Source organism: Toxotes jaculatrix, chromosome 15, assembly GCF_017976425.1.
Source record: "Toxotes jaculatrix isolate fToxJac2 chromosome 15, fToxJac2.pri, whole genome shotgun sequence".
Classification (NCBI taxonomy): domain Eukaryota; kingdom Metazoa; phylum Chordata; class Actinopteri; family Toxotidae; genus Toxotes; species Toxotes jaculatrix.
The window spans coordinates 5,441,002-5,453,651 of NC_054408.1; the positions used below are offsets into that span (position 1 = coordinate 5,441,002).

At 39.5% G+C, this 12,650-nt stretch overlaps 1 protein-coding gene across 1 annotated transcript; it reads right to left on the minus strand.

The window, feature by feature from the left end:
• Nucleotides 1-3,544: 3,544 nt before the first annotated feature.
• si:dkey-91i10.3 (cytochrome P450) lies at nucleotides 3,545-11,292 on the minus strand. Its single transcript, XM_041057073.1, has 9 exons — nucleotides 10,678-11,292; nucleotides 9,262-9,452; nucleotides 7,877-8,076; nucleotides 6,754-6,951; nucleotides 6,167-6,330; nucleotides 5,695-5,861; nucleotides 5,365-5,446; nucleotides 4,534-4,740; nucleotides 3,545-3,890 (listed from the first exon to the last, which is right to left on the minus strand). The coding sequence occupies exons 1-9, from the start codon at nucleotides 10,951-10,953 to the stop codon at nucleotides 3,726-3,728; spliced, it is 1,650 nt and encodes a 549-aa protein (XP_040913007.1). The 5' UTR covers nucleotides 10,954-11,292; the 3' UTR covers nucleotides 3,545-3,725.
• Between the last annotated feature and the right edge of the window lie 1,358 nt (nucleotides 11,293-12,650).

Here is a 12,650-nt window from a genome sequence, read left to right on the forward strand (position 1 = left end):
CCTCGGAGGGATGACTCCGAGAGCATCACAGATCTTTATGTTTCACCACAGGCAACGTGTATGTTTGTGTGTGTCTTTGTCACCGTGGTTTCACAAATCACCTCTTATTCTCAAAATAGATCCTCTTCTTTAGTCATGTTTTCGTTTAATGGACATCACACCCCGATGATGAAGCAAGAGTGCGTCTAAACAACACGTAAACACTGATCGTACAGTGTGTGTGTCAACAACACTGCATTTGTCCACTTTTACCATTTTCATTATCAAGTTATCAAGTAAACCTGGTGGAAGAATTATTTCTTTTACGTATGTAAAAGCAAATAACACAGTGCAGTTGGTAAAAGCTGATCTGAACAACTTTGATCATGTTTTCTAGGTAGAATCTAAAGCTAAAATCAGGCAACTTAGCTATTAGCTACTTATAGGTGAGCAAAAGGTGTATTTTCTTTCCGGAAATGTAGTGGAGCAGAGGCATAAGGTGGCAGAAACTTTAAGTAACTATTTCTATGTAAATATTAAAGATTCATTCTGAAAATGGCTTTTTTTTTTAAAAATAAAAATAGTGCAGTGTTAAAGTTGACTGCCATCATTTTGCCCAACACTACTTCAGCTAGATCCCTTCTATACAGGGGGACTGCTCGACACCAGCTCATTCAGAACCCTGACACATTAAATATCTCTGGGCCAGTGTGACTCATTCAGGGTTTCCACTCTATTCCCTGCTCCAGCTTGTTTTGGTAAAAACTGCAAACCACAGAACAGTTAACCGCAAATACTTTTAGATTAGAATAGAATAAAACAGATTTTCCAAGAGGTTTCAGTTGTATCTCACCCTTAATCGGTAGATGGAGATTTCTCAGGTGTCATGGAGATGGCTCAGGCGGAGTAACAGGTGGTCCAATACAGGTTGAAGGCACATGCAAAACCTGCAGAGAAAACTGGACAAGAGACTGAAGAAAACATTAGCTGTCAAATTCTTCTGTCTGTGAGCACCAAAACAAAACAAGTCACTGCATCAAATGTGAAGGGGTCAAAGGTCATCAACCAGCAGTTAGCTTACAGTGCTGAAGGCCAGGGCTGTAGCCAGGATTTTACAGATGCTGAGGCTTCACAGCTAACTGGTAAGTGGACCAAGGTTAAGAATTCAATCTGACACTTAACTGCAAATAGAACATTAATCATAAGGGTGTCATTTACAAAGGATGTCGCTCTTGTGAAGTTCCCGTTACGCACTCTTCCAAGAAAATACATGTTTCCTGTGAAGACCATGACTCAGACAGATTTCTCATGATCTTTCTTTTTAACTGTCTTTGGTGTAAAGTTGTACTTGGCTGACAAAAACAGAATTCATGTGAAGGTTCAGATTTTTATATTGACTGACAAATGACCCCAACGTGCCTGACGTGTGTTTACTGATAAATATAATACTGAAAATACTAAGAAACTAACCCTAACATTAACCTTAAAAACTCTGAAAAAAGGTCATGCAGCATTTATGACTGGAGAAAACTGATGAGGTGAATTCAGGAAAAAGCCACTGGGAGTGACTGATTCTCTTTATTACACCTATCCCATTTACAGAGGAGGAGACAGATGCTCTACAGACAGAAATATGTACAAATGGAGATGAAACTCTCACATTATGGCTCATGAGGTTTCTTGGAAACTGGGCATTATCTAACCCTGCAACGTAAAATAAAAATAAATCTCAACAGCTGTGACTGTGGGAAAAAAAAAAAAAAAACTTCGTCAGAATAAGTCATCAATACTTTATGTCCTGCCCAAGTGTCTTTGAGCAGGACAGTAAACCCTCTCGGCTCATACCAGGTCATTTTAGGGTGACTATTACATGTATCCAGGGAACCTGACACATTTACACTAATGACTATATATGTCTGTTTGTTCAGTTTATAGAAATAGAAGAATGAGGCCTCAAGTAGCAAATTGGAAAATTGTGCAGTGCAATAACTAGCCACAAGATGGCAGCATTAGTCCACTACTGTTCAGACAAAGACGCCACAGCGTTTGGGTTGTAAATAAATAAATAAATAAATAAAATCTTTGCGTTTTATGAGCAAAGAAACTGTGTAAATGTAAAATGAAAATGATAAAACTGAGTTGTTTCAAGAAGCAAACCTCTTTGTGCAGATTTTATTTTATCAAGCACTTCTGTTCAGTTAGCAGATTGTGAGAAGTTATATTGTCCTCAGACAAGTGTTGTTCAGCCATCACAACTATCAGCACCAAAACAAAACAAGTCACTGCACTGAATGCAAAGGGGTCAAAGGTCATCGACAAGCAGGTAGCTCACAGTGCCGAAGGATTTTAGCCAGGATTTTATAAGTCACCAAGTGCCAGCTTGGTATCTTAATAGGTTCATGTGGGCTGGGCACTTGTACATTCATGACACAAAAATACAGATATGCAACCACTAATACATCTTTTTCTGCTATAAAAGAAAACAACTAATGATCTTTCTGGAAACGTCTCACCACCATCATCATAAGCACCAATTTTAATGTTTTGCGGCTGTGAGTAATGCCTTCTTTTCCTTTGTGCATTGCCTTATATGGCAAAAGGGTCAGTCAACAGTACACTCACAAATGAGATGTTTTTCTGTCTCAGCACTATCTGTTTTCAGGTCATTTTGTCACTCTTCCAGTGTGACCTACTGTGTTAAAACCTAATTGAATTAGTAATTTGGAAGGAACTTGGAAAGAGCTCTTTTCCCTCACAGCCGTTATTAGACATTAGACCTTAGCTCTGTTAGACCAACTAAGACACTGCATGAAATATTGAGCTGTGCAAATAACAAACGCAGAATTTTAATTATGAAACAAATCACAATAATGAGCAAAACGCGTACAATGTACAAGATAAATCTTACTAAAATTTAAAAAAAAATGAAAAAAACGTTAAAATTCCAACTCATGTTTTATTTTAGTGTCCTCAACATTAAGGGTCAGGATATTTTTAATATGTACAATAAAAAATATTACTCTAAAATTACTTAAAAATTACTTAAAAAGTTTCAGTCAGTTTTGCAAAATCTGGTTATATTCCTCATTTTTATAAACGTATACTAGTCCCATGAGAGATTACATGGACTGCATTTACACATCACTTTCCTTGACTCGTCGACCACATGAAGTGCTTTATGCTACATGACACATTCATCCCATTCAGAGACACATTCATACACCAGGGCAATTTGGGGTTCAGTATCTTGTCCAAGGACACTTCGATATGCAGACTGAAGGAGCCGGGGATCAATCGCTAAAGCCTGATATATTATTTAATTGCATGCATTTTTATGTGGAGGAAACTGAGGGAAACACCACTCAAACTTGAAGTCTGCCCTAAACATGTTTTGACCCTGGACACTTCCTGCTGAGAGGCAACAGCTGAAGGGCTGAAGAAAAACAAAAATGTGGAATTTGCAGAACTGGAACTAAACAACTCCCTGGAGAAGACCTCTTAAACTCTTTATAGTCTTTTTTTTGTTGGTTAAAGAATTAATATTTACTTGAATACATTTTTTAAAAAAAAATCTAAACATTCTACATATTATTCTGTAGTGTTCAACCTCCTGTTTCTTCAGCCAGCTGATATTTTATCCCACAGTTGCACAGGTGCATTCCATCCAGCCAGTTCTCATGATGTGAACTCTGTGTAAATAAGTGCTCAGTGACAGGCAGGCAACACCGTGTGAATACTAAAACAGCTCACAGAGAAACTCCTCCTGCCGCCGCTGCTCTCGGCTCCTCCCGCTCGACTCTTCTGTTCAGGAACTGCAGATTGATGGGTTTGGCAGGGCAAAGCAGGGTCCTGGTAATCGGCTTCACTGCGGTTCCAGCAGGATCTGGCCTCACCTCGTAGTGTTTTATCAACTTTAAAATGAGAGAGAGAGAGAATATTGTTCATATAGGAATAAGTAAATGATATTCTTGGCAGGACATTTATAAATGTGAGCTACAAGAGTGCAGACAGGGTCCACATTTGAGTTAATGATTACCAACTGTTCAGACAGCTGACAAAATTATAACTGTGGTTTTTGGCTGAGATGAGTCCAAAGTCAGATGACTGATTTGTGGTTTGCATTATCCCAATGCCAAGACAAACAAAAGAAGAGCAGTCAGATATCTGCGCTCTGGATGGACAGTTACTGTAAATACTGTTCTCTGAATGTAGCTTAAAAATCAACTGATTTCCTGGGGGTGAAGACAGGAGTAGCTGTTCAACTTGCTCAGTTGACAAGGGAGCACCCTGTTGTTTTGGTTGGTGTTGGAGTTGAATAAATATAATAATATGAAAGATCAAGAAGACCAAAATATCAACCAAACCTTCAAAATTAAAGTTAAAATCTGATTTGTTTGAAATTTAGCTATACGTACATCATATAGCCTGATCACATTTGAAAAATGGCAGCACAAATGGCAAGAAACTGACAGTAAAAATGAAATTCTTAATGTTTATGTGGCTCATTCACACATCTAGAAAACACAGAGCAACATAATCATTAGAGGTTCTTACCCTGGACAGGAGAAGATACATCTCAAGTTCAGCCACCCGTCGACCCAGACATGCCCGGATCCCAAAACCGAATGGCACTGACCCGAACGGGTGCTGCTTGTACCTCTCCTCCCCTCCTCTGAGCCATCGCTGGGGCAGGAAGATGTAGGGGTCAGGGAAGATAGTCTCATCATAGGACACAGCATAGTGGCACAAGTGGAACAGCGTCTGTGAGAGAAGACATCTCTGTTAAACTGTAACACTGTGGTTCTCATTAGATAAACAGAATCAACACGAGACTTTGGCACAAAATGTACGGATGATGGATTAAGTATCCAAGGTGTACATTAAAAAATGTCAGAAACTAGATGTCGACTTGTTATTCAGTATATGATACACAGCTGATCTCAATAAAACATGAAAAACAAGGCATATTTCATACACAGGCAATTCGTATTCATAATATTTAAAAGAGAAATAAAAGATTTAAAATAGACATGAACATAAGATAAACCATATAAGGAAATTAAAAAGTTAAAAAATCAAAGACCTAAATGCAGGATAGATAAAAAGAGGGTTCAAGCTGGGCTGTGGGTTCTAAAGAGAGCAGTTCTCATTCTCTTCATTTCACTCAGAAACTACACAAGGCAGAAGGCCTGTCCCATTTCTTTACTTCATTCTAATAACCGGACTGCATTTATAAACAACTTAACCAAAGCACATGCACATGCCATTGCACCAATATTCAATGAATCCAGTGAGAACAGAACTTTTTCTCTTTAATCAATTCAACATTTTAGGATTTAGTTAAAGAAGCCACATGGGAAATGAGTGTCTGACACATGGTCTCACCCGTTTGGGGAAGAGGTAATCTCCCACCACAATCTCATTCTCAACGGTGAGGCGAGCGTTTCCTGGTACCACTGGATACAGCCTGATGACCAAAGAACAGAGTGAGAGTCAGTACAAGCTTCATTTGTTTGTTTGGCAAAAGTAGCAATTATTTATTGCAACTCTAACACATCGGGTACTCCTCACCTCTGTTTGCAAAAAATGATATTAATCAAGAAAATAACCTGCGCATTCATCAAGAATGAAAAAAGTTAGTTGTTAGTTGCAGCACTAGTCTAGTTATGAGCTCTTGATAAGATGCATTGATAAGAATGGAGTTCTATCTCTAACCGTAGCGTCTCTTTGATGACAGCCTTCAGGTACGGCATCTGAGCTATGTCCTCGCTGGTTGGTATCTTGTCTCCAGGACAAACGCTTATCACTTCTTGGTATAGCTGCTCTTGGATCTCTGGCTCTTTCGCCAAGTGATACAGAGACCATGAGATAGTGTTGGAGGTCTGCAACAGAGAGGAACACAAGCTGTTATCCTCTGTTGTCGGATGTAATGTTTCTGTGTGAGCCGTCTCAGTCAGGTGTCAGGTTAAAAAGGGGCTAAATCTGGCTGAAAAGTTTTTTTTAAAGTTTGGTATTTGATGTCTTGGTTACATAAAAATGCTGTGTTAACATTTTACTGGTTATATTTCGGTGTGAAGTAGATATTATTTTAAAAACAGTTTAGTCTTGTACCTATGTAGCTGACAGAAAAATAGACCACTGTTGATCCCTCCCTTCCAAAGCGTGCACACACGCTGTATCTACTCACTGTGTCGACTCCTGCCAGCAGGAGTTCAGTGATGCTGCCCAGAATCTCAGTGACTGTCATCTGATCACTAAGCAGCAGGTAAGTGAGGTATGCCCCCTCCACGCTCTGGTCCAGGTGCACCTTGCCCTGGATCTCCTCTATTTTTTTCTGCACCAACTCTTCAGCTAAAGGACACAAAAGAAAAAAAAAAAAACATCTTTTTCATTTCTCATGGGTGAATCAACAGTAGGATTAGGCTGCCTTTAGGCTGACTAGATGTCGAAACACAAATACACTGTGAGCGATCTTGTTCACACATGAGGACATGGAAGAGGAGCAGCAGGATCTGTGGGATGGACTTTGTGGTGTTTTGAGGGAGTCAGCAGAGTCTAGTGTCCTTGAAATTATTAGATAATGCAACCTGTAAATGTCCATGACCCCTGAACTCTAGTCACCTTTCATGATAACAATCAGTAATGAGGAGTGGCAGAGAAAGCGTTATTAAGGGAACTGTAGCAATAACGCCACCAGGGCAAGAGGCAAAGTGAACTGAGCTGGTTTGAAACACGCTGCGCTTTGATTTGCTGGTTGAAATGAATGTTTCTCACCGACTTTGAAGAGATGGTCCCAGGCTACCACAAACTGTTTCCAGAAAGGCACGTAGGACCAGGTGGACATGGGGAAGAGGACGATGATTTGGGAGAGCCGAAACATTTCCCCCACGGAGAAGATGAACTTCTGGGTTTCCTCTGGCACCACCTCATTCATACAGCCCATACGCGTCTCAAACAACACTGAACAGATACCTGCATTTAAAAATGAAATGAATTTTCAGGTGATTTTAATAGAATATGCATTGTTCAGAGATTTTCCTTCCATTCCACAGCATATACAGCTTGGCACAAAGACAAGCTGAGCTAGCCTGGCTATGAAACCCCTGTAAAACCACAAGCTGGCGTTTTTGCAATCCAGTTTGAGTACTACGTAAACAAACAAGATAAGATGGTAGATAAAGAGAAAAAAAGAGGTGCTGGCTCCATTAGACTGGCTGCACCTTCATATTTACTGTAATGATATGAGAGTGATACCAATCTCATCTAGTTCTAAGCAAGGAAGCAAATGAAGGTATCCACCAAAATACCCGCAAGCTCTTATAACGTCAATCCCATCTGAAGGGGGCTTCAGAAGTGCATGAGAAATGTTTAAATGTTAAGTGAACTACAACCTTGAAAAAGACTTTGGTTAAAAGGTCATATAAAGAACCTAAACCTCAGTGTGTGATTGCAGCAGGTATTAGGATAAAACCTGCAGCATGAGTTATCTCACAGTATCTAATCAGCTGTCAAGGCCAAAAGGCTCAGCAACCGTGTCAAAGTCCACGCCCTGAATGACAGTACACTCTGTGTCAAGTCGTTCTTTGTCATGTTGTGCCTTACGTTATTAGAATTGACTCTTCAAGAAGAAAATTGACAAATGTCCTTAGTGAAAGTTGATAGAAATAAAAAAAAATGCTGCAGTTAACTTTGTTATTGTAACATTTTCCATTCAACTTTTGCGGCATCATAACATTGTGCGGTTTCTTTCATTCATTTTTAACGCAGCGAGTACTGAGCAACACACATCTTGTCGTTAACTCTATACAGTATTAACAATCAAGATGTTTTCAAGTACCTAAAAAGTTTCCAACAGCTGAATAAATGAAAACATTTAAAATCTTCGTTCTCTGCCGACCTTCAAAAGCGAATTTGTAGAGTTCTCCAGTCACGTCATTGACCACACTTCCCTGGCCGCTGGTGTCCCTCAGCCAGGCCACTCTCTCGATGAAGTCCGTCACCACCTCGTTGATAGTGTTACTATAGGAAGAGACGTGTTTGGGCTTCAGCATCCGAGGGTTCAGGATGCTGCGGATTCGCTGCCACTTTGCTCCTGTCCTAAAAAAAACAGAATGAGACAAAGTTGTTTAAAACCCACACTGGTCAAACTGAAATAATCCTTTTAATTGCTCTAGCATTACAGTGTTTTAACATTAGCTTTGAGCTAAAGAAAGACAGATCTGCATCAGACCATTTCACTGCAAACTTCCTGTCTTTTAAATTTCTGTGGACATTTTTTAAATTGGCATTGGCACATGTCGATATCACAAACACACACACACTGTGGTTTATTTTCAGTCAGTCACACATGGACTGTCCTGATGACTCCAATTCTCTGTTGGTGTTTAAAGGTGTTCATCTTATTTATGAACAAACAGGCTTGTGAGCCACACACACTGAGGCAGACAAAGGCCTCAAATGAATATTTTAAAAGCACCTGAACTATTCCAGGCCGTTTTATAGGTCAGATTCCTGAGTTTGACTCTCTGTGTGCAGGCCTGTCAAATATTTCAACAGCTCTTCAGTGTCGAAACATTCACCGCCGATGTCGAGACAAGTCTGACGCGACGGACTGAATACCAGTGAGGTAAAGCTGCCATTAGTCAGTCAGAGAAAATTATGCTGCTCGTGCCTGTTTGGGTCTGACTGGAATGAAGAGCACATGGAAGGAAGAAAATTTCCTTTTACATGTCTTAAGATTTCTTATGATTTAAGACAGACCCAGGTGCAAACATGAGCTACTCTGTCACCTTGAAGTACACAGCACACAGCAAGACACAAACGGCAGTTTAACTTTAAATACCAGTACTGTATGTATAGCTAAACAGTCTTAAATCAAACAACTTCTTAGATTAAATATTATGCTGTTACTAAGTGCTCAAGGCATTGTGGTATTACATGAAATTTACTTATGTTCATTTTAGGTGTGTTTTAAAGTTATTAAAATGTGTGTGTTTTTGGCTGCATTCTGTGCCTCAACCATAAATGAACTTCCTCATGAAAAACTACAGTTCTTTGAATTTAAAACTATTTTGGATTTTGATTGCCAATGCTGGAGCCACCCTTATCATTTCAGCTAATGTTGTGTTTTGTCCCAAACAAATTTGCAATAAAAGAAATTAAGACAACAGACACAGTAAACCCTGAATTTTTGGGGAATCCGTAAGAGAACACTTGTCTTGTCTAGCTATTATCCCCTCTGCCCTGAAAGGTTGATGTAAATCTAGAGGAGGTTTTACTCACTCTGTCAGGGGTCCATAGGCCTGGTTCCTGAGCTCTCTGTAGCCCCTCCAGTGGGGCATGTCAGTCCGGACCGGGTGTCTCCCCTCCTGCCTCAAAACCTGCTCTATCAGCTCGGCGCTGGCCACGTTCACTATGACCAGAGGACCATACTTTGACTTCCACAGAGGGCCGTAGATCTTGCTGTGCTCTATCTTTGAGCAAATAACATGAATTAATAAATCATTTTTTGGGTTGTTAGCTGTTCAGTGTGATAAAAAGGTGAACATTTAATTAACACATTAATTTCAACATAAACTCCTTCATGCTTGCCAAAATAACTGCAATGAAGTGACTAAAAATTTGATGAATGTTTCTCCTTTGTGCAGTAATGGAGGCAGTTAGTGAAACAAGACACTGCACTAAAAAGCTGTCCTCTTGTTTTAATGGAAAACTGCAACCAACCTGAGCATTATCACCACCAAATGATGTACGACAGAGTTCTTATATCCTTGCTGTCAGTCTTGGTATCTCGCAAATAAGTGAAGATGAAAACTGAATTTGCTGAACTATATGCGATTACTTTGATGAGAAGTCCATAAGTGCAAGTATCTTTGATTTGTATATTTCAGGCAAACATAAATATCATGGCCTCAAAGCCAGAAAACGCGGGTGTCCCAATACTATTTAAAAGTTCTGGGAGAGACCAAGTGGTTGAATAGTGGGGGGTGTCGTGATCTTCAGACAGGAGTTTAGATTCGTATTTTACTAAGTAATGTGTACAATAACTCTAGGTATGGCAGCAACAATGCTGTTTTCATGCAAATGTAGATTTTTTTATGTACTTTCTGTTGTTTGTGTTATTATAAAGTTAAGGTCAGGGACAGACTCCCCTGTACTGTGGCAGAGTCATGGTTATTGCCAGCAGCAGGATATAAAGCGCTGCTGGTTTCCTTTGCAGCTGCTGCAGACAGATCGGTGTTTGAAAGATGTAAGTCATTATTGGTGAAACATACGCTAGGTTTGGCCTAACCTCTCCTCTGAAAGTCATCTTTACATTTTCCATGCGGACAGTTACAGTTTTATTTTCCCAGGTTTTAAGATGTCTGCCTCCAGCAACACCATGCCAGGGAACTTTTGAATTTTAGTTTGTGGCGCTCAAAGTATTGAAATATTACGTTTTGAAAACATCGACAGCCACTTGTTTTTCCATGGATGTGGCAGCAACAGTTTTCATGTGGAATACTAATGCTAACTGCAAACTAAACTGAATGAATGTCCATTGTATTTAACTGATCCTCGGAATTCAAGGTGAAAAGGTAACTGTAGGGCACAGTGCATGGGTGCACTAGAGTTCAAAATGAAAAACAAGCAACAGCACAACAAGTTCTGTTTGCACATTTCAGTCCTCAGTTTCTTTCGCCTCACAATCCCACTTACTTGCATTTCTTGCATCGTTTGGAAATACCCCTTTACAAAAAGCCAATATAAGGTTGTCATGAAACTTGGTCCGCCTAATTCGTCCATAGTTTTCAGTTTGTTGCTGGCTCCCATCACGGTGGTACCGGTGCTGGTGGTGGTGCCGGTCGATGCGTCACGGCGGAGGCGCATGTCTCCATAAACCACCGGATTCAGTCTCGCGGCCACTCTTTGAATCCCTTCATGCTGCTGTCGGTTCACTCGCAGCCCGATGCTCACAAGAGATTTCCTCAACATTTTAACCACACAAACCGTCTGTTTGCCGCAGTGTCTCAGGTCCAAGCAGACGTGACAGTCCGGGTCTGTCTCTGGTGTGTGGCTGTTAACAATGGCTTCTTATTTGGAGCAACGCAGCGCAGCAGAGCCAGCCTCCGAGCCAGCCAGTGAACTTTGATACCGTCATAAGCCTTGGTTACGAGCTCAAACAGAGCTGTTGGTCGTGTGGTTTAGTTGGTTGAGAGAATAACAATTACTAAATAATAACTAATAACTGATAACGATTACTAAAATATAACAATTTAATGAGGATAAACAGCAGTAATAATTCTGAACCTGCAGCAGGTGACACAAGACACCACCCAGGTAGTTAATAACAAGCTGGATCTGCATAATACAACACCCGACCTTCAAGGGTTTTGTTTCAAATAGGAACTGCTGTGTTTCTCTGTTAGTTCCAGTAAAAACTATTCACAGTGAGGTCTCTGGATTCATTATCATGAGTAGCCAGGACATTTCTGGAAAGAGAAGCTGATGTAGAGTTTTCCAGATGTTATTTTCCAAATTATTTTAGCACCAGAAATCTAACTCCATTCACCTCCGTTGGAGACGGGTGGGAGGCAGAAATTTCAGACTATCGAAAAATCATAAAACCTGGGCACATAAAAGTAAAACTATCTGCAGGGCTAGGGCTCAGTAAAATATGTCTTTCTGTAATTTAAATGAGCTGACCATTTAAAATAATAATCTTTGTCCTTTTTTCCTTTGATGTCCGCCTGAAAGCTCACATCTCACTAGGTGTGCTATTTGCTTTGGCTCTACATGTTTGTTTACCTTACAACGTAAATCTGTTGGCAAGTTTGTTTATCTGAACAGAGAATTAGTTTTCAGTTAACCTTTGTTAAAGAAAGCTTATGAAAAAAAGAAAGAGCAAAATACATTTTTGTTTGTTGGCAGGTGTTGACTTGTTCGAACAATACAGATACAATAAACAAAATATAAAACAAATAAACATAAACATAAAAAGCTGGAGAGTACTTACACAATTCAGTTGCTGGCAGATGTCCAAAGATCTAAATTCTTTCTTGGATGAACTAGGAGTAACAACAAACTCCCTCCAGTGAAAAACATACAAGTTTTCACATGTAGTGTTTCCTCAGTCCAGAAAGAAAACTTGTTTTGGCCCCACATTCACCCTGTGAGTTTAAATGGGCATATTATGAAATGCATTCAGTGAAGGTGGAACATCCTCTGTGTCAATGTATGTGACAGTTTCATTATCGAAGAGAGAAATCTCCATTCAAATCTCCACTGACAAATCTACTGACAAAAATACTGTCAATTCATACCGGTATCATTTAACTTCAGAAAGGCTTTTTTTCATATATAATGAAAGTATGAACTTTAACACAACCACAGAATTCATCATTAAAAGTTTAGAATATCTTTAATGTGTTTTAAGTTATTTCTTATATATGTATTAACATAGCCTACAATCATTTCATGCGTGATTACTGGTATATGATCTTTACATTATACAACATGTATAATGCATTTAATATATATTAACTATGTCTGTTACTATTTCCTTCCTCTCTGTTTTTTTGTGTTGCTTTAATACTTAATTTCCCTCCAAGTATCAATAAAGGATTACGTGATATAAATTTCTAAATTTCCAAATGGTGCATTCAAGTCTCTTGCTGATGCCAAAGGGAAAC